Source organism: Diplotaxodon limnothrissa, linkage group LG13, assembly GCF_057381915.1.
Source record: "Diplotaxodon limnothrissa isolate DT_005_m linkage group LG13, D_limnothrissa_male_GT1.1, whole genome shotgun sequence".
Taxonomy (NCBI): domain Eukaryota; kingdom Metazoa; phylum Chordata; class Actinopteri; order Cichliformes; family Cichlidae; genus Diplotaxodon; species Diplotaxodon limnothrissa.
The window spans coordinates 8,156,097-8,183,694 of NC_140608.1; the positions used below are offsets into that span (position 1 = coordinate 8,156,097).

Sequence of the window (27,598 nt, forward strand, 5' to 3'; positions counted from 1 at the left end):
TCAGAAATCTCAAGTCAGTAGAGTTAACAAAGCTCTTGGAATGACTAATAAAAAGCATCCATAATAATTTGTCTCCTTATCGAGTGACTTCAGTTTAGAGAAATTCTACCCATTTATACTCTCTTTGTAGCATATATTAGTTAGAGGCCTCTGTTAGAGATCTGATCGCTTTTGCGAGTAGATACATTTAAGCAGGGGCTTAGCATCAAAGTATTACTATTCATTTTAAATCAATACAGGTAATCTTACAGCACAAATACCCTCATTAGCCTGTATTTTGGTTCATTTTCCCAAACAATGTAGTGATGATAAATATGATGCCACTTATGAAACATCTTCTAACAGTAAAATAATAACTATAATATATACCGTCTGTCTAAAACACAGTACATGGAATAATAACGAGTGGTGGTGGCTAATCAGGGGTTAAAATATGACTATCTGCCCTCCTCTTTCTCTTGGTCTCACACTGTAATTATACCACTACACAAAACAAAATATATGTTTAACTGCATATGACAAGATCCTTGTTGGATGAAATGTGTAATTTACAGCCTTCCTGTGTCAATTTGACAGTTTTCAGATGCAAACCTGTCCAGCAAATGTAGATATTGGTGCACAATGGTGGTCGATTACGAATATGTTTTGGTCTTGTCAGCAATATCAGAGGTGCAGGTTCTCATAAAATTGAGAAACTCACTGATAGAATAATAGCAATCATTCCCGGGCGATCGTGGCTCAAGAGTTGGGTAATCGGAAGGTTGCCGGTTCGAACCCCGGCTCAGACAGTCTCGGTCGTTGTGTCCTTGGGCAAGACACCTCACCTGGTGATGGCCAGAGGGGCCGATGGCGCGATATGGCAGCCTCGCCTCTGTCAGTCTGCCCCAGGGCAGCTGTGGCTACAACTGTAGCTTGCCTTCACCAGTGTGTGAATGTGAGAGTGAATGAATAGTGGTATTGTAAAGCGCTTTGAGGGGTCCTGAAAAGCGCTATATAAATCCAATCCATTATTATTATTATTATTACCTGGAATTATCCATAATTGCTGATTGTCTCATCAGCAACACATGCAGTGAATGCAAAGTTAAAGTCAGTGTTAGTCAGTTACTGCAGCTGGGTATTGCATATAGAGATATCTAATTACTTCATGTAGCCAAATGAATTGTAAGGGTCGAGTTGTGAAACCATGATTAGGTTTGTATGCAAAGAAAATGGGACAAAAAAAAGAAAGTGTGCGGTTTCAAGTGAAAGAGTTTTCAAAGAATGCTTCTCTGTAAGTTTAGGGATGCCTCAAAATGATGAATGATTTAATTTCCTCTTTTGTTCTGCCCTTTGAACATTCTGAGGAGAATCCACGAGCAACTGTGATTATTTATGTTAACCCTCAAAATAGACTTCACTGCAGCAATTTTAGGAAAAAAAACCTTTCCATCTAATTCTTATGATTTGTCTCATTTGGTACATATTTCCGCTGCAGTTTGCCTCAAGATATAGACTAAGAAACAGGGTCGATATACTAAGATGTTGCATCTGTGCTCAGGATAGATTTTCTTTTTTGTTTTTTGGGGGGTTTTTGGGGGGGGGGTTGGCCTAATTTCTGATTTTGGCCCTCAGTAGCAAAAATATAAACAAAAATGGGTACAATGGGTTCTGTGAATTTCTTCAGCCTCATTTACATTTGTGCATATGCCCCTGTATTTTGTCCATTCTGAGTACTAAAGCACTAGAGCACTCGATGACTCATCAAACCTTCACTGATGCAACAGTAGGAACCTAATCATGCACGCACACAGACACACACTGGACACAGAAAGAGGTCTGGCCCCAGCGATTTCGCCCAACCTCTCTTTAACAATGCAGCATGACTTGGCACATGCTGGGCAGCTGCTCCCCCCTGTGACTGCTGGGATTGGTGTGCTTATTGTGAACTCACTGCTGCACATCACCTCTGATTTGTATGTGCAATGCAGGCATTTTAAAGTGCTTTCCTTTATAGCGAACATAGACACACACAAAGATCTCTGGGGACCGCAACACCTGCCTGCAGTTTCATATCCTGTAAACCCCACGAAACAGACAGACAGGAGTGCTTGTTGTGTTTTGTCACGCTTTAGATCAGGAGCAAAGAAAGAAACCTGCCTTTAAGCCTTTTGGAATGAAGCCTGAGAATATACTCTGTGTGTGCAGAGGTTGAAAGTGCAGCTTGTGATTAAATGTTCCTCGAATATAGCACCACATAAGACAGCAACTCTCAAAGTGTTTTTTCTTCCTCTCTTTTTGTTTGTGTTTTTGCATTTTCACCCATATCATATTTTCATACCATCTTTTGTCTACCATCAGATATCCGAGGTTTGCAAACCTTTATGGACCAGGCGTCTCGGCTGGGTCTAGATGTTTCCTTGCAGAGGGTGGACCGGAACGTTAGTCGGGTATTTAGTGACCTCTTCAACACGATGCGCACTGAGGAACTCAACCGGTACCGGGACACTTTACGGAGGGCCGTGTTGCTCATGAGCCCTCGAGGTGCACAGGTGTTCGTCCACCAGGTAGGCTGTGTTATTGACTCTTGTTTTGCTTTGTTTTTCAATAATGGATGCAACAACAAAGTGTTGTAGTCAAACACCAAGAGGAAAAACAAATGCTGCATAGAGATAATGATCCATAAAAAGAAAAGCATTTCCTGACACCCTTAATCTGAAGCAAATGAAAAAAAGTACACTAGTAGTGAGGGAAATAATTAATTGAGCCCCTGCTGAATTTTAAGTTTGTGCACTTAGAAAGGAAAAAAACAATCTCTAATTTTTATAGGTGTTTTATTTTAATGAAGGTAGACAGAATATCACCCAAAAATCCAAAAAAAGCACATTAATAAAACTACAAAAATTGATTTGCATGTCATTGAGTGAAATAAATATTTGATCCTATACCCAGCCAGAATTCTGGCTCCCACAGAGTGGACATGACATTATATTGACAATACAGATACTCCTAAAGTATACATCGCATCCATTCCATCCGCTCCACCACCATGGGCATGACCAAAGAGCTCTAATACGGAGAAGATTGTAGACCTGCACAAGGCTGGAATAGGCTACAAGATCATCAGCAAGAAGCTTGGTGAGAAGGTGACGGTTGACAAAGAACACCATCTCCACAGTCAAGCACAGAGGTGCAAGCATTATGCTTTGGCTTGTTTTTCTGCTAAGGCAACATAATTACTTTACCACATTGAGCAGCCAATAGATGAGCCCTTGAACTAAAAAATCATGGACAAGAACCCCTTTTTCCTCAAAATCCATGCATCCTGGATGGGTCTTTCAACATGGCAATGACCCAAAACATACCACCAAGGCAACAAAGTGGATAAACAAGACTGGCTATAGAAGAAGCGCAATGAGGTTATGGAATCTCCAGACCTCAGTCCTACAGAAGATCTGTGGAGGCAGCTGAAACTTTGAGTTGTCAATCAAGAGCCAAGAAATTTAAAGGATTTAGAGAGTTTCTGTAAGAAGTTGTAGGCCAAAATCAACACTTAGATGTGTTGACCAACTACAAGAAACGTCTTACTGTTGTACTTGGCAACACGGATTTCTCCATCAAGTACCCTTGTTGGAAAGTACAACAGTACTTGTCAAGCAAAACATGACTTGGTAGGCCAAATATAGATGATTGTGACTGTTGGTATTCCATTGAAAGATAGTCTCTAGGACTTTAAAAGCCACTCAAGAAAACATAGAATGCTGTAAATAATTACACAATATAACCAGCATTTCTACAATAAAACAATAATAAACAACAATTTGTTCCTTAATGCTGAAAAGATCAACAGTTCAGATAAAATAAGCTGTGTGTATCCACAGAGGATTCTCTCTCAACTCATTCTGGGTCATAGTATCCCAATTTGGAAGCTCTTAGTAATACCACCACTATTTGCTCCTTCTAGATCATATTTGCTTATTAGAGATGGATGCGTAAAACAGAAGGCAATATATCTAACTCAGCAGACATCTTTTCTGCCTTTAATCTCACCTCAGTAAGTCCAAAGTTCATTAGTTAATTAGCTGGCCATTCCTCAAAACAGTTTTAAAAACATAAACTGCTGCATGAAAATAAACAAGTTTTCCTGCGTTCTCTCTGTTAAAGGGTGTCTGAAGTGAAAGGTGTCCTTTAATTATTTGTTGGGAGTTTTGTCAAAGCGTGTTGAAAGATTATGTAATGTATTGCATAAGCATGTTTGAAGAATGGGCTTGTGTGGCACTGGAATTGCTGGACACAGTGAAGAAATATGGCAAAATAAAACTGAGTTGAATGGCTTATTCTGGCCAGCAAAGGCATCGAGGTCTGACACTCAATCTTCTGCTCTTCTGGCAAGGACAGATACACGCTGATAAAGATTTTTCCAGAAGATTTCAAACAGACTTGAAAAGGTTTGACCTCGAAGGGTACAAAAGGAAAAGGGACATTAAAATATGGTTGCAGATAAAGAAATTATGCCAGTTACACAATAGAAAAATCTTTTTGTTTGAGTTTATCTTACCTGTAGCATCCATCTGTCTGGTAAATACAAGATTAAAGAAGGTAATGGTTTATTAAGTCCATTATATTTGCTTAGTGGAAATTTCCTTTAATGATATTTGACGTGAACATAAGACAAGTTATGGTATTACTATAGTCCACAAAACTAATCCATGGAAAGTAATTACTTAGGCATTGCAGAGATTTAATACTAATAGATTGGGCGGTAGTGATAACTATTTTCAGCTGAGCCTTTATTTATTCTTGTTTTCGGAACACTATGGAAGGCGCTATTTTCACTTGGTACGAATGTTTCATATTGTGAAAGATTTAAATGTTAAACTATTAAATGCTACGGTTGAGCTGTGGGAAATGAAAACAGGCCATGCTGATGTAGTGATTGGCTTTACAAAAGCAAAACCTAAAATTAGTCCATATTTGTCTTTTTATTGCCATTGTAGCTCAGTGCATTTTCAGCGTGCTGGATGATAGGAAAGACATGTTATGATACTTGTGTTTGTAATGTAATTGTGTACATATACTTCGTGTGTCGTCAAAGGTTTTACCCTGACAGGACTTTATTTCACCTCTGTTTATCCTCAATCCTCTGCGCTCATTTATCTTTCTATCTATTGTGAGCAAATACCATAGGAAAAAGCCTTAACCTCCTGTAAGTCAAAACCCTCACTTGCATTCTGATTAGCTTCTTGTCAATGCTCTACAATTAATCTAAAAGTGAAGCACTTACAGACAAATGAATTAGCGCACAGGCCGTGAATACACAGAGGCTTTCAAGTTTCATTAATGACACACTGCTTTGATCTTTTCCTTTGCTGCAGTGAATTCGGTTTTAGTATACAGGTACACAGGCTGGTGCATAAGTCGTTTATTCACAAAAGATTTAATCTAGAGAACTATATCCCTTATCATTCCTTATGCAATTAGCATAAGGCATCTGTCAGGCATCTTGAGGACTAAGAAATAAGCGCAGCTTTGCAATTGGCACACCCTCCAAATGCTCCTGTGAATACGTTAATGTAAGTGTTGGAGATATGTACATTTATCAAAGCTTCATTAATACCTTTGTAATGGCTGTCAGTGTGTCCACACCTCACCAAAGATGCTGGGGCAGAAAATTCAAATAGGCAAATATCTCAGTGGAAAATACGATGCCTTGAGGAGTTTAGTACTCATGAGATGACATCAATTTGTAGGCACCAGTGTGATGTAAATGTTAACAAATGTGTTTAATAGCTAACTGAAATTGATGATATTAGTTGTCCCAATGATATGTGAAAGGTGTGACAGAATGTGTTATGGTAGCCTTGAAGGACACACTGAATAACCACTAAGAGATGTAAAACATGCATAAGATTCCCTCCATACACAGAAAAATATTGAGAACCAAGTTGACTGCAAAGAGAAGAAGAAAAAAACAGAGAAAAAATTACTTAAGAGAAGCCACAAAGAACTACAAAGAGATGCAAACTAACTTGAGTGAAATCTATTACAACACAAAGATGCATGGCAACCACAGGGAGACTAAAAAGGGTCTGTAAAAAGACCCAAGTGGACTAGCAAGAGACACAAAAGGACTACAGAAAAAACCTAGGAGGACTACAAAGAAGTGCACAATTTCCCCAAAGATTGGAAAAAGGACAACAAAGGATCCCAGACAAGTACAAGGAGGCGCCAAGAGTCACAATACTGTACAAAGATTCAGAAACAGAACAGATGCAAGTGATGGTAGAGATGCATAAAGGCTGGGGCCCAAACATAACATGACTTCAGTATTAACAACCCTCTTAACCTGACAACTTAAACATGAATATTTACAGCCTTTAAGGTCTTTTGCTTTTCCAGCAGAATGACTGTCCATATTCCAAAAGAATTCCCCCTCTCGATTTACTATAGTACACGAACTGAATCTCTATCTTTCTTTCTTCGTCAGCTTCTCAATAAGGCAGAGAAAGTCTGATGTGCCATTGCAGTTTTAAAAATCCAACTTTTAAATCCGAGGACCGCAGCTACAGGGACATTTATGGAGGGCTGTGGATGACTTTGGTCCTTTAAAGTTATATAAAAACCATTTGCAACGAATGAGGGAGTGATCTTCGATAAGACTTTAAGTTTTAATAAACAAATAAATGCTGTTCTTAAAACTAGCTTTTTTCAACTTGGGGTACTTGGAAGGGTGACGCTCTTTCTCTGCTTAAGTGATATTGAAAAGGTTATTCATGCATTTATTTCATCGCAACTTCACTATGGTAACAGGCTCTGTTCAGGTCTCACTCTGTCAGTGCTTGGCTGAATGAAGCGCAGCTGCTAACCAGCACATGCAAACAAGACTCCTCCATGTTGGCTTTCTTACATTGGCCCCCAGTCAGATTTCAAATTTATTTTAAGAATTTATTTTTTGTTTTGAAGTCTTTGACATTTCTACACCTCTCTGATCTTTTATCACTGCACACTCCCCCTTGAGATCTGTCGAACAAATGCTGCTGGCTGTCACAAGGTCAGATTAAACCACAGAGTTGATTGGGTCTTTTCAGTAGCTGCTTCTAAATTGTAGAGCTAACCACCTCTCCACATCAGGATGTCCCCAACATTTGACACTTTTAAAAGCCACAATTAATTTTATTCTTTTATCCTTCAAACCAGGAGGTCAAGTATATTTTCCTGGCACTGTAAATAGATTTGACCTGACATTTTGCTTTCCATGTCAACTCTTTTAAAGATTTTTATTATGTTATTAAGGTTAAGCCTTATTCAGAACATGATAATTTGCAGTGGCTAAGATTATGATGATAATATTTTTCAACGTAAGGCTGTCACTTTGACACCCTTTCCAAACCTGCTAGCATAGTGCCTTGCCTTTTGCCCCCTTCTTTTTTTCTTTAAATATTCTTATGCTTTAAGTCCCATATTCCCATCAGTCCATCGTCTACAAGGCCAGGTGTGGGTGAATTGAGCACATGAAAAAAGGGCACCTCTGTTCTACTGACAGTTTGTCAAAGGACTATTACCACTGTAGACCCCATATTCCCAACTTTACCTTCAGGTTCTTCCACCTTGTGCGCATTACCGAGACTCACCGAAGTCTCACATTTTGTTTTGATGATTCTCTATCTATCACATTCAATCACAAGTCTGTCTTCTCCTGTCCACTCCCAGGGCACAGTCATTCTGGTATTATAAACAGACTGCATGACATTGACACTGCCTGTGGTATTATGGTGAGATTCTGGGCGCTTCTCCTCTCTCATTTAGACAGTTGCCATCTAGTCTCTTGTTCACATTGGCCATGAGAGGATGTAGCGTCTTCTGTCTGTTTCATTTGTGCCTCTTTTCTGACACCTGACTGCTCTCTGTTCCCTTCATGATAGAAGGATTTCACTGGAGTCACACAAGCCTTTTAGAGAGCCATAAAGTGGAATTTTAAGCTTTCAGCTGTCCCATTTCTTCGTCCTTGGGTTGTATTAGTGAGCATTTGCTAAATCACTTACTTAAAATGATGCACATTTAGGTTAAAAAAAAATCTTGACACATTTTATGAGTTACCAAAGTCACTCACCAATTAATTGTCAGTGGAGCAGCCCCAGGCTATATTTCTTGAAGACACTCAAATTAGATTTTTGGCTCTAGGCTGTGGCCCTGTGAGATAATCATTCATTTTCACCAATGGTGATTTAAATGCTTTAAGCAACTCAAATACCTTTGCTAAATGCGAATTCTGAAAATGAATAATGTGTCCTAATGGTAAGCTCAATATGTGTAACTATATAGTTTAATCCAAGTAAATGCACTATTGCTCAAAAGTTTTGGGTCACCCCGAAAATATAATGTTTTAGTTCATTTGGCTGAAGGACCAATGAGCTATGGATGTTACAGCAAACCGTCCATTATCCCTCTGTCTGTTAACAGTTCACAAGATTCACTGCTCTTCCTACAGTATTGGTCAAGATCACCTAGCAGGTCTAAAATGATGGGTCGAGGTCACATTTGCACTCAGCTTTAACATCCCTCTGGGTTCTTGGCTAGCTTTGAGGTTGCATGCTGTCTGTGCAGATGCTTTCCAAGTACTGATGTTGTCTTAGCAGTTTTATACAATTGTTCCTCTCCTGGATGCAGTCAGCATCTCAGTATTGCACACTCAAAACCTGTAGAACACACCACCCTTTTTCTTCCTTAGGAACAAAAACTTAAATCTGTTTCCTGAAAGTTGATTGTAGCATGCATGTGCAGGAAGACAGAAGCATATCTCTTTCTATCTATAATTGGGAGATAACTGAAGATACTTTGTAATCAAAGTAACAATATAACTGTAACTGTAATGTAAAAACTCAGAAGCACGTAAAAACTCCAAAACACGTACAAAACACAACAGAAGTGCTCCAGGATGCTAGGGCGCAGTGTTGAGCTTTTGTTACCTAGTGGCTACACGGGCCAGCAAGCAAACGACCGGATTTGGTGTGTGGTAGTAACAGGTAAATGAACATTTTTTAAAATTATTTGAATATATATGAGTGCTTGTGTATAAATACACAAACAATACACACATGCTTTCAATTGTGTAATTTAAGTGATCTAGGTAGTTCAGTTTTGAAGTTCAGTTAATGCTAGAAATGTGTTTTGGAGTTTGTACATGCTTTGGAATTTGTACGTGCTTTGTCTCTAGGGGCCACCGTATATATATAAACATATATAACTAAAACCACGTTGTTGTTTTTTTACATTAGTAATTCCTTTTGTGCATAATTTTATATTGTTGTTAATAATAAATTAATTAAAGCAACAAAACAACCTGAAGAGTCGGTTGGGAGCTGAAAGAGCCGGCTCTTTTTAGTGAGTCGAGCCGAAAGAACCGGTTCTCTATAAAGAGCCGGAAATCCCATCACTAGTGTAAAAATAACTCAGTAACATTAGCAAGTGGTGGAGGCCAGCAGGTGGTTGAGGGAAAGGGGAGGCACCTCAGGAGGAGAGACCCGAGGCGACATCTGTTATCCACCAGCTTGATAGCTAGCCGAGAGCTCGAGGGTCACTGAAGCCGCCGAGAACGGCACAATTCCCGGCACATCATTTTCAGATCACCGCGGACTTTCGCTACTCAGGTTTAACGTAATATATGAGTCACTTAGATAACCTAAAAATGTTATTGTTGGTCTTTTTTCAGTGTTTTATTTGTTCGTTTGTAAATCGGTTTGGCTGAGATTAAAGTTATTAGATTAGATTAGATTAGATTAGATAAAATAAAACTTTATTAATCCCCTGGGTGGGTTCCTCCTTGGTTTTCACACAGCTGAATAAACGTCAAACAGAAAACTAATTAAACAGAAGTGTGAGATGGTCGAGAATTTACGCTATTTTAGCTGATTAGCTGATTAGCTTTTCTCTCGTTTGTTTATCGCCCACTTTACGGCAGAAAGAGGAAACCAGCGGAGGTCACGTTAAACAACAGGAGCACGTTTAAGCTTGATCAGCTATTTTTTTTATATTAATTTCTAGTATCAGCTGATGTTTGCTGGAGCCCCAGCTGTAAAACCTGCTGGTCATGATGTCGGTTTGGATATGTGGTGAGAGGGAAACATGAAGATGAAACCAGGAGATGTCCTTACTGAATCATCAGAGCTGAATAGGTGAAAGAGAAACAGGTTACCTTTTAGGTGACATGAATAAGTTGAAGGGAAGTTATGGACTGTTTCTGAGAGACAAATAATACCAGGATCCATTTTTTTATGTAGCTGACAGCTGGTAACTGTGCATGGACAGATCTAGCAAAGTTTTGCCAGGGGGGCCAGGGAGAGGGGGGCACAAAGAAATACTGTACTTTCGTATTCTCATTTAAAATATCTAGCTTTTAACAAACAATTGTCTGAATCTCACAACAAACAATAGGATAGATTGATACATATATGCCAACAAGACAGTAAACATCCCTGTCACAACAGCGTTTGTTTTCATTCAAAGGCTTTATGCTTTTTCCTATAATGGCGGGCCGGTCTCTAGTCAAAATGCCTGAGCCGATTTTTTGTCCCAGTCCAGCCCTGTATGCAGCTCATCTGCAGTCTGGAGTTGCCTACATCTTCCTACTCGGAAGGCTGAATTTCCGAGTTCTGAGCACAATCGAAAGCACCAGGACTGCAGTTTTCGCGTTGGATGTAAAAAGCGCACGTGACGCTGTGACGTAGGTTAGAATCATCATCAGCATAATTTGCAGACGATAATGGTTGTAGCCGCTGCGATGCTTTCGACCAAAACAGGCGCAGCTTGATGACATCATCAACATGCGCTATTGCGATAGAATGGTATAGTCAAAATCTCTATCGTTGGCCAAATTTATATCGTTTCTATCGTATATTGTTTATATCGCCCACCTCTAGTATCCAGTTAGGGAAGCAACACATTAACAAGAGAATTCTGAGTAAAACCAAAGTTACTTTCCCTAGTAACTAGTTACTTTGAAAGTAATGAGTAACTTGAAGTAACTGAGTTACTTTTGATAGAAGTAACTAGTAATGTAACTAAATCACTAATATAAAGTAACTTACCAACACTGGTAATGCATTACTGTGAAATGCATTACCAGTGTTGGGTGTAATGCATTACTGTGAAATGCATTACACCCAACACTACCCATGTTGTTGGAGGATTGGGTGACTGTGCTAGCCACACCACACCATTATAGGCAGAATATCAGCTGACTGTTTTTTTTTCTAAATAGTTTTTGCATAGCTTGAAGCTGTACATTATAAGTCAATGTTCTGTTGTAGGAGGACACAGGACCGCGACATTCACAGGGTACGGCATGGGGCTAAAAAATGGAGTGATGCTTTCCCCAGTTCAGTGTCCTCTTTATCCTATAGAAACATGTCACACATCACTCCCTCGCCCAGCCATGCTTGCAAGATGACATCAAGCACTCAAGACATTGTTTCAGATATTTCACATCTCATAAATGTTCTTCTTTTTGACACAAACATCTTAAAATTGTGTATAATATTTACCCATCTCTCTTTCTCTGCTCAATATTTTGCTTTTATTGGCCAGTGTCAGATATAGCCTTTTCTTTGCAACCTTAGAAGGCCAAGTTGAGACTGGAGTTTGACGGTTACCAATTGAAAAATACTGCCAGTTGAGGACCTCTGGGTCTGTTTTCTTAAACTCCATTCTTTGATGTTTTTGTCCTCATGCTCGGTTATATACCAAGGCCTCTCACTTTTACTTTTGGTTGGAGCCCGTGTGTGTGTTTTTATGAAGAGAGTAGTATACTGTTGTATAAAATTTAGCCTTCATTTCTTGGGACAAGAATGCTCTGTTGAGTGTCAGAGGGGGAAAAAAAAGTTATTTCTTTCTTTTTCTCCCTTTATTTTACTATAATCGAAGCTACAAAGGCTGGTTCTCCACACACTCATCTAGTCAAACATCTTTGAGCTGTACTTACATAAGTTGAAAAAAGGTTTTTCTCGTGATCAATTAGCCTTTTAATATAAACTGTCATTATCTACCGTATGCCACCGACACACTAGAATTATGGTTGCTGAAAATGGAGATCAATATGCCGAGATTCAAATGATCATTAATTTCTCTGCAATTTAATTGTATTGTATTAAGTTCTGAGCAGTAATGCATTTAGTATAACAAAATCAGAGTCAGAATTTTGGTTTAAGGCCCTTACAGAAGCATGCACAGTATAAGCCTTTCTAGTGCAATATAAATGAATTATTTGCTTAGTCTCCATAGCATTTTTTGTCAGTGTTCTTGTCGGATGGAGGCTTCCTGAAGGTGTTGATAAGACGGAAAACAGAATGGGTTGTGTCAGCTGGCATGCCAGCTCTGCAGCGCACTTGATGGATGAGGACAGGGGCTTGGTGAGGTCTGCCTCATGTGCAGCGGCTACACCAAGCTATGAGAGTGACAAGCGCTGTTGCCAGGTAATGTGAGAGGGAGAAAAAGGTGCTCCATAGAGGTAGTAGGAGGGTTAAAAGGGGGGACTCACAGAAAGAGAAAGAAAGAGCAAATACAAGAGGGAAAAAAAGAGATGGATGTAGTGAAAAGGTTAACAGTGAGAAAGAGTTTTGGGCGCTAAGGGGGGGGGGGGGGGGGGGGCGGCCTCTATCAACATAATAAAGCACCTCTGCATGAAATGGTAATGGGTGAAATCTAATGGAAGAAATGGAAGTGGAGAAAGACAAAAGCGATGAGCACTAAGATAATGTATATCGTATCTGACCAACTGTACCTACTGGCAATGATCTCATGGTTAAATAGGTCCAGTGTAGTCAGAGAGAACAAAATAATGGACTTTGGCAGTTGGAAACGTTTTTGTCAAGCTTGTAAATGTGGATGCTGTATACATGGATGCTTTCCATCAAAAACGTGGAAACAAGGTTTCCGAGCTTGTCACGCACAACAGACTGTTGAAATGATTTTAGCTCAAAGTAAGTAAGCGAAAGCTATTTTTAACTTTAAATTGTGAATAACTGTAACACCATTTGATGATGTTTGCTTTTGCGGTATGCTTTGGGTCATTATCCATTTCTACTGTGAAGCGTTCTGTGATCAGTTTTGTATCGTTTTGTTGAATCTGAGCACAGAGTTTAGCTCTGTACACTTCAGAACTCATCCTGTTACATTGTACATTTCAAGACCTCCTCAAGGCCGTTCTTGACTCTGTTAGATGTTGTGAAAGACTGTTTCTTAACCAGAGAAAGATTTCTATCATCTCCACTTCAAATGTCTTCTGTAGTATTCCAGTTCTTCTGAGCTGGATTTTGCATTTCTTCTTTTTTTGTACCTGAATGTTATTTTGCCACGCATAAAATTTTTGTTATCTGTCTAAAATGTTTTTTAAGGTTTTTCTCTGTATTATGATACAGGGCCTGACCATAAAACTGTTTGATAGTCAGTCATCTAATTACTTCTGAGCCCCTAAAAAGGGGAGACGATAAAGAAAAATGTCTCAAACACCCTGAATAAGTCTTGAATTTTATTCATCTTGTTCTTGTTTTGATGCAAAATCTCTCTATGGTGGTGTACAGAAATAAAATGACTAAACTTATGTCATTTTCTAAATACTTATGGACTCAGCTGTAGCTTCAATCTGTCACAGTTCTTTTTTCAATTTACTGGATTTTCACCTTGAAGAAAATCTGTTTTTAAAGCAACCATGTCATTAACTGTCAGAGAGGCTCTGTGTGAACTGCCATATAGTTCTAGGCATGCAGTACTGTGACCTTCACCTGCTAGACTGGTGACTGTGGATTACTACATTGCCTGTCATATAGTGATATTTTGATTTTGCCTCAGTCTTCTGCTTTATGCACCTTCTCTACCAAATACAGCATCTTGTTCATTATCCATATATTTCATGTCTTTCAAAGTGTAGAAGGTAATATTAATGCACTCACTGAGAAAATACACTGGAGCTGTTTTTATACTCGATCAAGGTCTTCGGTATCGAACAGAACTGTGGCATAAAAACTACTTTTTATTAAGTGCCCTTTTCCTTGAATAGCTTGTACATAGTTCATCAAGTCTATAGTTAAAATGATTTAGTCCTGTAAATAATTTTTGACAACTCTCTCTTTTGTCATGTCTGCTTTACTATGACTGGTGAAAACGCTTTTTGTTTTCTGAATGACAAAAGAAGCACAAAGGACTTTCTGAGCATGTGTAGTGTTATGCACACAGGACACAAGAATAAAGGGGAAAGGCACATATAAGAGTTTCTGCTAAAGCTAATTTGTTCATCGTAATTTCAGAAATAGCGAACTGAAGAAAAATAGGCGTTAACCTATAAACTACAAGTGGCTTATACTGGAGATAGCTGCAACAAAATGAAACCCAAGAAAATGAAAACCAAGTTGGGTGCCTGAAAGTCACCTTTTTCCAGGAGGAGAGACATCATTGAAGGAAACCAGCTTAATTGACTTTATTAAAAGGGAGGAGCTATTACCTAGAAACTGAAAAGAAAGAAGAAACAGGCAGGCCCAACAACCAGTACTGACTCAAGGCTTCGGGCTGTCCTAGTATGCTGTGTGACTGCATGTCAGATAGGCAACTGTGTTACAAACTGATCCACTTGTCAAGATGTGAGATCACGATTTGCTGATTAAAAATGGACCCATGTGACACTTGAGTTTGATTTGCAATAAACACATTTGCCCTTGCTATGAATTGTGTTTTAATGTCAAGGACTCTCTTCTGTCTTATTGCGTCACAAACGCTTGGCGATGGTAATTTAAAAGCAGCCCCAGTTGACATGCTATTATGGAGCGCTTTGACGACTTTTCTCGGTGAGGGTCATGCCGTTGACATGACAGACACACATAGGGTGCATGCATACAAGTCTCACGCACATTTTATCCACTGCTTTCTGGCAGCAAAGCAATAGATGTTGTTTGGCAGAAGCTCTTACTTTTTTACCATTTTGTGTCAATTATTTTGTCAAAGTCAGTGTCACAGGTTGGAAATGGTACGGAAGAAAAAAAATGTTTGCAGGTATTGTGTTCACTTCAACGTTACAGTGATGGGAATTTGAGAAAAATGTTCCAATAACAGACTTACCAAATGTGGTTGGATTGGAGAAAGAAAAAAATTACTCAAGATTTATCAGCTATGTTTTTGATCCAAATGTTATTCCTTCTTATCAGTGGCACTTTAACTTATTGAACCATGAAGAAGGTCTAAAACAATTTTCCACCATTTGGCACCTCTCAGGAGTAAAAGCTAATATCCCCGCTGTCTAGATTGTCTTCATTTCCTCTGTCCAGTTCTTTTTCTTTTCTCTACTGCACTGTTTACCCCATTTTTATTGTTGCTCCAGTTTTTGACATTCTACATGAGCAATACGCAGCTTCACAGGTGACGCATATGGTAAAATTTTATACCATATCAGCGGTAGTCAGTAGACTCTCAACAAGTAGATTTTCCCTTATGTTGTAACAAACTATTCCAGCATGTAGCACAGTTGTGTTTCTGGCACCTGAATCTTCCTTCTCTCTCAGATGGAATAAAGCTGGCTATGACCTGGAAGTGTTTATCCCGGCATGACTCATTAACCTGACACAGAGAGCATGGTGTTGGTGCAGGGGTGCGTAGTGTTGGCACAAACAACATCTTTTGCATTTGTGCACACACAGAGATTGTACAGACGTGTGCATATGCAATCACCCCTGATTCTTTCCCCAGATCTATCACTGCCAGTTTTGTCTACACCCCTTCCCTTAGTGCTAATGAGTGAGGCCAGGTATAATTAAAAAGCTCCAGAAGTACCGCACAGCCTGTTTAGTTTTCTTTTTCTTTTAGAAAGAAAACACAAAAAGAATACTCGCATCCACTAGAGGACTGGATTTGACCGGTTCATAATACAAATGAAGGCTACAGTTTGTCATTAGTTGAGTGGCATGAATTTATGGAGGTGACAAACAGAAAGGCATTATGGCTAGTACTTAGCAGGGGAAGTGCAGCTGAAGTTTTAAATAGTGGACATTATATAAAAGCCTATTCAGTATTAAGATTAACTTTTCTTTATGAGCAGACAGTGACTGCAGTCATATTCTTTTTGGCTGATTAGAGCGATATCACCATTTCTAATCCAAATATGGTTTAGATTAGCTTTTGCTGCTTATTAAGAATAATACAATTGTTAAACAACACTCAAAACCATGCATTTCTGCACACATTTATAAAGTATAGTTTACGGTGTTCAGTTTTTTGTTTTTTTTTTCAGGTTTATAGTGATGTTAGCGTGACTCTAGGGATCCCCTGAATTCACCATGAAAATAGAATTTATGCTTTTGGTGAAATGAGCCCATTAGCATTTAGTTACAAGCCACTAGCTTGGGTGTAGAATATATGTTTTATGAATAGGGGCTTGGTCAATATGCTAACAATAATGGTTTAAAATAGAAAGTCCAGAAACAATTGGGTGATCTCACAGTGGCTGTTTGCCTCTTTTTTATAAAGTCTGTGCAAACGTCTTACCTTATCTCCCAAAGTTCCTCTAGAAAACATTACACTGGCTTTACTAGTAAATGATCTGCACTTCTGCAGTACCTTCTAACGTTAGCAAGGTTATGCAAATAAATAACACACTTATACACTCAAACTCACCTGAGGAAGAAACTTGGAGTTCTATGTCTTGCCCAAGGGATCTTTTAAATACCTTTAAATCTCGTGCCATTTAGTCACATGATTAGAAAACACATAGAGCAGGGTATGAAATTTTGATGACTTTGTGCCAATTTAGGGAGTGGAATGATTTAGGGCTGCAAAGAAAAAAAAACCACATCAAACACTAGTTGGTGTTTGTGAATATGTATTTCATACGGTTCTTTTTAACCAATATTAAGGTGGCTGTAATATTCCTTGATACCAGCTGCACTTGTCAGTGTTAGAAAGGTCAAGAAATTAAATGCTCCAAGATGGTACAGTATGATATGATCTGTGGATAAATGGAATGCATACTACTGCATAAAATGTTACCATGATCTATCATTATCTTTGGGCTGTACTTTGAGAACACTGAACATAGACTATTCACATACTAAAGTCATGTTTAGACATGAACCAGTCAACCAGTGTGAGGCAGTGGTTACTGGAATGGAGTGATCAGAGCACTGTAGCCTCACCGATCATCCGTTGAGGGCCAGAGTTGAAGGGGTGTGTGGAGTTTATCTCGCTTACAGTCCACTGGCGTTGCTCCCCACTGGCTTAACGCTCCCACCTCTGGACCTCTGTCCTCTCGCTCTGACCCTCAGTGCTGCTCCTCCATTCCATTTTCCTCCCAATAACAGCATGACAAATTGAGGCTGCCAGAAAACGATCTATCACTGTCCTACATCCCATCCTCCTCTGCCCTCTGTTGCCTCCTTTTCTCTTTCTCGCTGTCTCACTTTCCCCTTACGTTCGTGTTACAGGGCGGTCCTTTTTTAGCTCTTTGTATTTTTCCCTTAATGGTTTGATGTTTTCCTCTACATGGACACTTTGTCTTGCCGCCCTTGCCTATTTCCCATAACCTCATCCCCTTTGCTTTTTTTCCCCTTATTGCACTGTATACTTTTATCTTTGTTGCCATTTCTCTTTGTGTGTTTATCCCCCTTCACCCTCCCTGCAAGCTTGTTTTGTTCACTAATATTCTAACTCTATTTGGTTTGTCATCTTTTTGTTAGGCAGGCAGAGAGGTACGTTATGGTATAAATTTGTACACCTTTTAGCCTCCCTCTAGTATTATCAGTAACATGGAAATAATAAAAGGACAAGTGTAATAGATTTCTGTTTCAGTGTAAGCTTTGTTTTGTAGCCTTTTGAAACTCCAGAAAATAATTTTGCTCCCTGGCCCTGGTTTGAACAGTTTGAGTGTCTGTGACTAAATTAAGCAGCTCCATGTGATTTTTTTCCCTCCATAATAAGTTGAGTGTTTATCATAAAGCATGGAGAGACTGTAGTGTGCAGAGAGAAAACATTAATTGCTTTGCGAGACGAATAATTGCCACTATTTGACAGGTAAATAATTAATGGCTCCCTCTCTGTCCTTGATCATTTATTGGTACCTCTATATGAAACTCTGCAACGTTCAGTAACCGTGACGATGAAATATTCATGATGAGTTTGCCCATGTGTACAAAAGGTTACCTCCTACATTACAATACTAAGAAAGTAGTTTACTCCAAAAATAAAATCTAAATAAAACCCACTCTTCATGTATATATCTCATGGGAGAGCTGAATAATCAAGAGAAATGGTTGTATATCCAAACTGTGGTATTAAAATCGAAATCAGGGCAGTTGGCAAGCTCTTTACTTGATGGATAGTTATTACTTGCGCAAGTATGAATCATCTGCTGAAGCTAAAGAGCTTTTCATAAATAATTTGCCATTTCATAAGTAATCCTGGAGAATTAAAATGGTGGTGTATTTGAGGTGATGGCTTATTTCTTCACATTAATAAACGTCAGAGGACTTTTTCAAATGTGGGAAAGGGCCTTGGGTAAATAGGTAAATAACTTGAGAATTGTGTTATTGATGATGAAAGTGGAAAAAATGATTATAATGATAATAAGGGGACGTGATGAAAACAACAATTGCGGCCTATCAATTCGAAGCGCTCTGGCTTCTGTAGCCTTTTCATTCATAATTTGCTTAGTAAATGGATCAAAATCTGGCAGTATTTTTGTGTAGTCACAATTCCAACAATTTGTTATTTTATTATTATTCAGTCCAGTTATTGAATTTAGCATATCTTGAGACCATTTCAGCAAAATTTGACAAACAGTATGATACATTTCTCAGGTCATGTGACAGGCTTTACTTATTTCTTTAGGACATGACTTTCAGATATTGTTCATTTGCTTTTTTAGGCTCGCCAGGTTTTTTTGTAATAGCTCTTACGGAATCACCTTAGTGCTGCAAACTTTGCTAAGTTGTATGTTATGCATAGATACAACACTGGTTCATAGCTTAACAAAAATCTAAGCAAAAATCTAACTTGAAGACCACTTTTAAAGTACTGATCTTTGGGTTAAATAATAAAGGAATAAGGGGTGGTTCAATACTTTTGCACAGTAGTTTACATCATACACACCTCTTCAATTTATGCATTTTCATAGCAGAACCCAAAACACATTCTTGTCCTGACAGAGGGTGATAAGATTCGATTGATGTTTCTGATTGTGATTTATCTTTTGCATTATTGAAACAGTAAACCTCCTAGACAATTTTTATTACTTCTGAAGGGAGAATAGTTAATGTCATAAAAGGCATTCAGTGAAGTCTCATTTATCTAGTGACCTCCAGAGCTGCATACGACTCTTTTTTTTTTTTCATTCTTACTCCTGTATTGTAAATCAGTAAGCAGTAGGATGAGAGTCCAAAACCCAGCTGGTCAGAATTTGTTAAGTGCACTTTTATACTTCTAATAATTTTTTTCAGTGTGGAAAAATCATTTAAGCTATTTCAGTTCCTTTATTGTTTTTTTTTTTTTCCCAAACGCTTATGTAACTCATATTCTTTCTAAATTGGAACAGTGAAAATGCATACAGACAGTTACTTTGTCTGTATGCATTAATAGCTTTATCACTCTGTATATTTATCTCCCTCCAGCATAATATGAGATGCAATTATACCAAAACCCTACAATATTGTCGGAAAGTTCTGTGTCTGTGAAATTGTTGCTGTGGGCTCAGGATTATTGCCCAATTCCCAAGTGGCAGACTCAAAATACAGTACGAGTTATAAGGGTAATTGCAAAGCCAACCACTTGGAAAACAAGTACTGTATTGGTACCCGGCACACAGCCTATCACAGATCAAAAGCTCAGGAGAAAATGTTCAATTAAAGTACAGCCCCAGTGAAAAGAATATAAATATAAATGCTGGTCCGAGTATCCCTTTACCCCATTTTTTACCTGTTTCCGACTTACTTTTCCCTGTTTTCCTATTTACTTTTGACTCAAACCTCTATGAGTCAGTGTACAACATGTGCACATGCATATTCATGCTTTCCTTTGATGTCTCATTTTCAGGTCTGTGTTAACCCCCACATTCAAGATATGTCCATATACTGAAGCTCATATATGCATAAGCACTGTACATGGAGATATGCAGATGGTGTTCCTGTTGAACAGGAAGCGCAAACATTTTTTATGCAATATTCAATATGTTGTTTATGAATCACTAACTGTCTTTGTAAATAACTAGAATAATTTCATATAGCAAAAGTAATTCAGAAATGTTTCCTGTTTAGTTAGTTTATCATCAACATGCTATTTGATTGACACCTCACTGTTATCATGGGTATTATGGATATTCCCCATATCATTCAATGAAGCTATTATTTCTGTAACAGGTCATCAGCATCTTGCTGCACAAACCTGTTCTGAGAAGAGCCTTCCCCGCAAGTCTGTGGGAGGCTGTGAGTGCCGCTGCAATTGCATTAGCGGATTTACTTTGCATCGTGAGCACTGTGTGAAATGCTTAACTGATTTTGGCGTAAAAACCCAAAGAGTGCTCTGGAGAGAATTACTGTAAATGCTAATCTCTGAAGGAGTACAGGGACACATCTTGAACTTTGATTTCATACTCTGCCTAGATTGTTGCTTTATTTGTTATGCCAACACTCTGTTGTTGCGTATTTAATTCAAGTGTAGTAAAGAACTGGAAGATTCACACTATCATGCCAACAAGTCTTCTGTAAAATTAAAGTTTGGACCTTGCTGCACGTTTACGACATGATTCTTTTGCTTCTATGCATCTGCCATTCTAAACTCATCCCCCCCAAGGAAATGAAACAGTACTTTCATTTTATGTATTTATTTATTTTTTATTTTCATGTTTAATAACTCATAATGAGCATTTTTGCATGTAAGACCACACAGAGAAATCCAAGCAGGCAGGCACACAAACTGGCGTAACATGAAAGATTTTCTGTGATGCTACATTCAAACACGGGCGACATGACTGTTGTTGTAATTTTACCCCAAGCAGATGAAGAAAGTTCAGAGGTCTCCCAGACTTGACAGAAAGCAGAGTCATTTGTTGTCTCATAACTGTCAGGATCAGAAAACCCCCATGGAGCAGAAAATTTAATCACACTGCTACAGTGAGGCTGCTGAAAAGTAGTTACTATCCAAAACTACACAGTTTGGGTGGCATTTAAGTAAAGGTTTTCCTGCCCTTTCTACTTTTCAGAAGACTTGCCAAATGCAGTGGATTATAAAGATTTTGACAAGAATGAATTCCACCTCCAAAGCCCTTCTTTCTGCCACTGTCACAGTCTTTCATTCCTTCACTTTTTTTTTCACTCCTCTCATTCTCTGGGCAGTGCAGTGATTTGACCTCATTAGTTGAACTCAAGATCAGCTAAGAAAGCAATTTGTTCCTTTGCCTCTTGCAGAGTGCATCACATAAAAACTGTCTTATGAAAGCAGTTATAATTGGGCAATAGGGTTTTAAGAACTTCAGCGATATTCATTGTGACATTTGTCTAGTGTCATGTTCAGACAAAAAGTCTGCCCAAGAGCAGATGGGAAATTCTTAAACTATTTCTCTATGTGCCTTGTACCTTTTCATTATCTGCATACGCCAAACATTCTCCATTACAAATAATATGCAGATCACCCCTCCACCCTCAACCCACTCTTTGATCATTTTACACAGATTCAAACACCCATACAATAATGCAAAAATAATAATAGCTATCCCTATTTTGAATGTCCAACCAATGTGAACTTTTAAGAGCCTTTGGACATGAGTGGCATAATGTTTCCTTAGGACGTTTTACTAAAAAGTAAGAATTGTCATGACTGATCACTCCAGGGATTTTTTTAAATTCTCAATATTTGAATAATACCTTAAATGTACTTAAGTACAGTACATGTTCTAAGATGACACGTCATTAAAGAACTTTACAGAAATGCTTTGGAGGTGTCATCTAAGTGTTAAACAGAATGTGGAACAAACATTAAAAAAATAGCAAATACATATTAATTACAGTTTACACTGTAATATACTGCTGCAGCTTAGGAAGGGCCAGTGAAGCATGCAGCTAAGTCTGATGAGATCTCCCTTGGATGGGTAGGGTTACGGTAGAGTTTGAGGCTGCAGGGTGTGTGGTGGGAGGATAGATGGATGAAGGGGAGAAAGTCTACTGTCCAGGACGCCCTGTAGAATATCCTCCAGATCCTTCTTTCAAACAGGCCTTTTCAGCCCTCTATTCAAAAAGCAGTAATTGCATCATTTTTCAAGGCCCTTGCCTCTGTCTGACTGTGAAGCTGGCCCCATTAATCAAACTAATGGAGAAGTAAGTGATTTCAAAATATAGGCTTTGATCATGCACCCCCTATCCTCTCCCACAGCTCCGCCTTCCCCTCAGCTTTGGGAACCCCTCTCCTCCCACTGTTCCATATCTTTCTTTTCTCATAGCCCTCCATGTGCACTTCACTACATACTGTATGAAAAGGGCTGTGTGAGTAAAAAAAAAAATTTTTATATTATACTTTTTTACGTTTCTGTTAATGCATGTAAAAGCTTTGCTTTTGCGAATTCTGGCAGTGCTGTGGGCCTCCAGCTTGATTAGAGTTGATTTTCATTATAGGAGAGCACCAAACTGCGTATATGAGGTTGTAGAAAATGGTCACTCTAAAATCATTCTGGCCTATTAACGGGCAAGTGTGTCCCAAAGAGTCACAGTTCAGACACATTTATTGATCCTGATGAGACGGATTAAATTAAAGTGCTCCTCAGGTGTATTGAAAAGCTTGTGCCAGCTATAAAGCAGCATAACCATTACTTGAGACCGCAACCAGAGCACAGTTGGAAATTAGATTCCTTTCTACCAAAAGTGTAAACCTCCACACAGAGAATACATCTCATTATATCTTTGCTGCCATCGTGGTGGTCTCAGGGAAATAAAAAAAATGCATTTAGCATGCATTTGACTAATTTATTGTCTCTACAATTAGGAGTCCATTCAGACTTGGTTGTAATTGCCCCCAGAGTTTAGAGCACTGGCATTGAATATCTATAAAGCTTTCATAAAAGAACCTGTGTTCACCTCAAACCATTGATGAGTTCACAATGCTGACTAGTAAACAGTAAGAAACATTTCATTAAACAAGCATACATGATTCCCCTAACAGTATCGCTGATGATGTTGTCACTCGAGCATTCATGATTTATTTAACGAGGTAATTAAAGCAAAACATACACAAGTCTAAGGAAAGTAAAGAGACTGTGTGGGTGCACGTGTTTGTGTGTGTACGTGTGGACATGTGTGGCAGGGCATGCATGGGAATGAATTTGACACGGTACTGTGCAAAACTCTTGAGCTGCTCCTCATTTCTTTATATTTTTTTCAGGAAAATGAGCAACAGCTGGAAGATCCAAACCAAAAATGTCAAATTTGAATTGAATCAATCCACAAGACCTGTTGCCACTGATCTTCAGTTCAGTTCTTGTGTAATTTGGCATATCTCAGCCTTTTCTCCTTGTTTGCGTCCTGCTGCCTCCTGCTGCGGCTTTGGTGAACAGGAGATAGATTAATCTCTCAGCTCCTCTGTCAGGTCTTTGCTGGGTATTTTTTTTCCATCTGCTACTGTTATATCTGTCTGTCCAGTTTCCTCACAGTAGTGTACTGACATGCTAGCAAAGAGGTTGGTTAATGATATTCTTGAAGTATCCATGCTTTTACCAACATAGTTGTTCAAATTTCATTTCTGTCCTTGTATTTACTGGGCAGCTAGCTCTCAGTGTTTTTGTTTTGTTCTGTTTTTAAGTTTTCATTATGTCAAAATTGAAACTTTCACACTCCCGCTCTCCTCAAGGCATCTCTTTCTCTTGGAGATGCCACTTTGTTCTAGACTAAGTGATGAGTTTCATGTACATCTTTGGCCCCGCTGACCTCTCACAATTAACTATCTTGCTCCCTCTTTTTTATTTGTCTGCCCACTTAACGTGCTTGCTTGTACCTAATCAGGCAGAGTTTGCTGTATACCAGCAGTCTGCTTACCATGACCTCTGACTCTAACCAGCATGAAGAAGTCCTTGATTATTCAGAAGAGGAGGGAAACAGCATACATCAGGAATATTGCAGTAATTTACAAGAGTTCCTTTTAGTGAGATTTTTAGGAGAAAACAAAGCATTAACACCATGGGCCGAATGTGCTAATCTGCCATTTGTTATGGCCGTGGGTGACCTCCTTTTTTCATAGTGGTGGCCGTATATTGGCCACAAAAATATTAGGGTGACACACTAAAAACAGAACAGTGCAGGGGCACAGCGGAGGGGAATGGGTGACGACGGGAAATTGTGAGGGACGTACAAAGTGACACAATGCGAATGACAAAAATTGTATATGCAGAAATAAATAACAAGTTAATGTTTCAGTGTATTGTATGGTGTCTTCCTTTCTCTTGTGCTCACGTTTATTAAAATTATTACCAACATAGGACATTCACTGGGAGGTCCAGCACATTTTGGGGGGTGTCCAGAGCCCCCCCTGGCCCACCCTTGTGGCACCCCTGGTTATGGCCTCTACTCTGGTATCATCATCTTTTCTTTTTTTATTATCAGGTTGGTTTTTTCTGGGGGGGGTTTTTTTCACTTCAAAGTATTCCTATTTACTGCACTGTGGATTTGAAATAGCATAAGCTCACACTTTTATATTAAGAGACTGACATAAGTCAAAATGTTGCAGCTATGCACTCTATTAAAACCCCTGCATGCAACATAACAACACCCATTACTGTGTAAAGTACTGTTTTTAAACCTCAATTTTAGATTCATGGGAAGATTTACAGGAGCCATCACTAGATGAAAAAGCAGAGAAGTTCTCAGCTAATGCTAGCAAGCTTGGTTAGTGGAGTGTATCCATAGACTGAATGGAAGCATTACACAGACACCCACTACTACTGCTGTTCTCTTACTAATATGCTAAAGAACTAATACAATGTTTCTCAGCAAAACTGAAGCTTCTTGAACAGGTTATATTGCCCAGCATTTATTATATAAATGCATTACAAAGCACACCAGTCCCTTAACCGACTCTAATTAGCTGAGGTGAAGCCCAGCAGACAACTACTGCCTTTGTCTGTATCCAGCTGTCAGTCAAAGCCAGCACACTTCTAATAATGCAAACTTTAGGTGTTAATGAAATTTAAAGAGCGGGTAAAAATTTTACAGTTTTAAAAATTGTACCTGCGTCCCACATTAGCTATTGCTGATCGGCAGTACTTTATGCGGAACACAAGAATATTTAAATCTAGAACAACTAGTGCCTCGCATCAAGAGAACCACATCTGTTATTTTTCACAAAAGAGTAAAAGCAATCTATATTTGCATTTTCATTTGTGGGATTCAGAGGTTTTAATCTTGAAAAGCAGATTTTCCTCAGTTTAATTGCAGACAACTTTATTGAGATGAAATATTTCAGAAAAGCATCAAAAGTTTACTATGCATGTACGTATCTCATATTCTTTAGGCAAGCATTGTAGTATTTCTCCATCAAGATGTGTGATTATTTGCAACAATAATGTATTGTTGGCAAATTTTTAAAAAAATATTATCCAGAAATAATGGCTTTTCAAGCGAGTCTTATACAATACCACAGGTGGGAAAGCTACATTCAGACATAGTTTGTGACAGTAAACAGAATAATAACTAGCACATGCTTTATTTTCTATGAAATAATAAGCTCAAAATTAGCATATAAACTTTAAAAGTCTATTTTAAAAGGATTTCATTAACTCCAGCAATTCCTTCCCGCATATACTCTTTTTCCTTAAGGCAAATCACTAGAATTACTGTAAGTGTACAGACCACAAAAGGAGAGACTTAGAGTAGTGAAAAAAATAAGGTGCATGATATGCTCCACAGTCTTGTGTGACTCACTGTTTTTTTCATTACATCCTGACTAAGCTGTCATATCTTTTATAACACCTTTTTTTCTCTCTGATTTCTCACCTAACCCTTGTTTTCACTCTTCTCTCCTGGCAGTCATCTGCGAACTATGACTTTGAGGCATTTTCAGCAGTATAGTATGAGAGTGTACCCCAGAGCAGAGATTACAGCAGTGTGTGTCTGAAGTCTGAATGTGCCTTGTTGTTCTTACCTGGTGGGCAGAGTTTCTTTAGAGGCAATGTGAAAAACAAGTCCTCAGTACCTGAAGGGACTGAAAGGTTTTGAGAGACATACATGTCAGTTTGTCATGCAAGGTCCCTGACATGGGCGTCATGTAGGGGTCCTACATTGTAGTAGTCCTTTGTGAAAACTGTGTAACTGTACTTAATGCTCTACAGGAGCCCAAATGCAACTGTCTTATGTAATCAAAGCAGTTTATGACTGGATACACTTAATGGAACGATAAGGTCACGGCTTCCCAAATCAGCTTTCATGTAGAACAAAACAGATGGAAGTGTCATTCACTTGACTCTGTGCACCGAACTGCTTCTAAAAGTTTCAGGCATTTTTTTTTTGTGTGTAGCTTTTGCAAAAGTCTCAGGCCACACATCAGTTCTCTATACTTTGCTAGGAAAATGGGAAATATTTACAGTGATTTATTAAAATGTGCAAACATAAATGTAAATACAGTAGATAAGGCAGAAAAAGAGTTTGTACAGCTCCAGGCTTCTGGAGGAACATTCTACACCTCTTATTTGGATGTTGGCTGCCTTTTGTTGCATTCTGTGTCACACACTGCTTCAGTATTGTTGGGGTCTGGGCTCTGCAGATACCAATCCATGGATGACAGTGTCTGATTGTGTTTTTTCTATGCATGTAGGCCTTTACTACAGTAAAAGTGCTGTCGTGTCTTCGTGATCATTGTTGAAAAAATTGAGCCGTTTCCAGTTGAGTGCTTTTCAGATTTTATTGCGTGAAGGGTTAAAATCTGGTGTTATTTTTTGATACAGAGCATGAAAGACCATGTGTTTTAGAAATGACTGTAGAAAGTCACCTTCTAAAGATGACACTGTAGAAGGTTTTTTAGGCCTGTGTCTTCTTCTTTTATCCTCCACTTATCCGGTTTCCTTAGATATCTTTTTTTTTCTTTTTTCTTTTTTTTTTGTTGTCCCATTTGGATCTTTAGATATCTTAAGAGCATACCATACAAGCACAAGTTTCAACTAATAGCTCTTTAGGAAGAGCGTGTCTGTGTAAAAGTGCTATCACATACCTGTCAAAGTGTGTTGTATATAATCAGTTATTCGTATTTATGGAAAAGGCTTCTAGTAACACCTGAAGACACCATTTAAAATGGGTTCTTTCCTAAGTTGTCTATTATGTGTAGACTTGGCTGTCCCTTGAGTTATGAGCCTTTTTTGTCCTTGGATAAGTCATAAAATAGTTCTGCTGGAGAACTGATGCTCGATACTACTTAAAACAATTACAAAAAGTCTGGCTCCTTGAAAGAAAAATATAAAGAAAATGAGGAGTGGCTCACTTTTATTTGCACAGTATGTACCCATCCTGTCTTGAATCCAAGTTTGACTAAATGGACAGCTTAAATATTAATGTTTCCCAAAAACGCTTACCTTTCTGTTGCAAGGTGTTTTGAAGGTGTGAAGTTCAGAGTGAAAGTAAAGTTTTGT

General features: G+C 38.6%; 1 protein-coding gene across 3 annotated transcripts in view; it reads left to right on the plus strand.

Annotated features, from left to right (window-relative positions):
- grid1a (glutamate receptor, ionotropic, delta 1a) overlaps positions 1-27,598 on the plus strand; it is a 305,904-nt gene that overhangs the window by 216,994 nt on the left and 61,312 nt on the right. For all 3 annotated transcript variants that reach the window (XM_085369740.1, XM_085369742.1, XM_085369739.1), the window contains exon 4: positions 2,341-2,546. In XM_085369740.1, the coding sequence (XP_085225866.1) occupies positions 2,341-2,546 (206 nt within the window). The remainder of the gene's footprint in view (positions 1-2,340; positions 2,547-27,598) is intronic.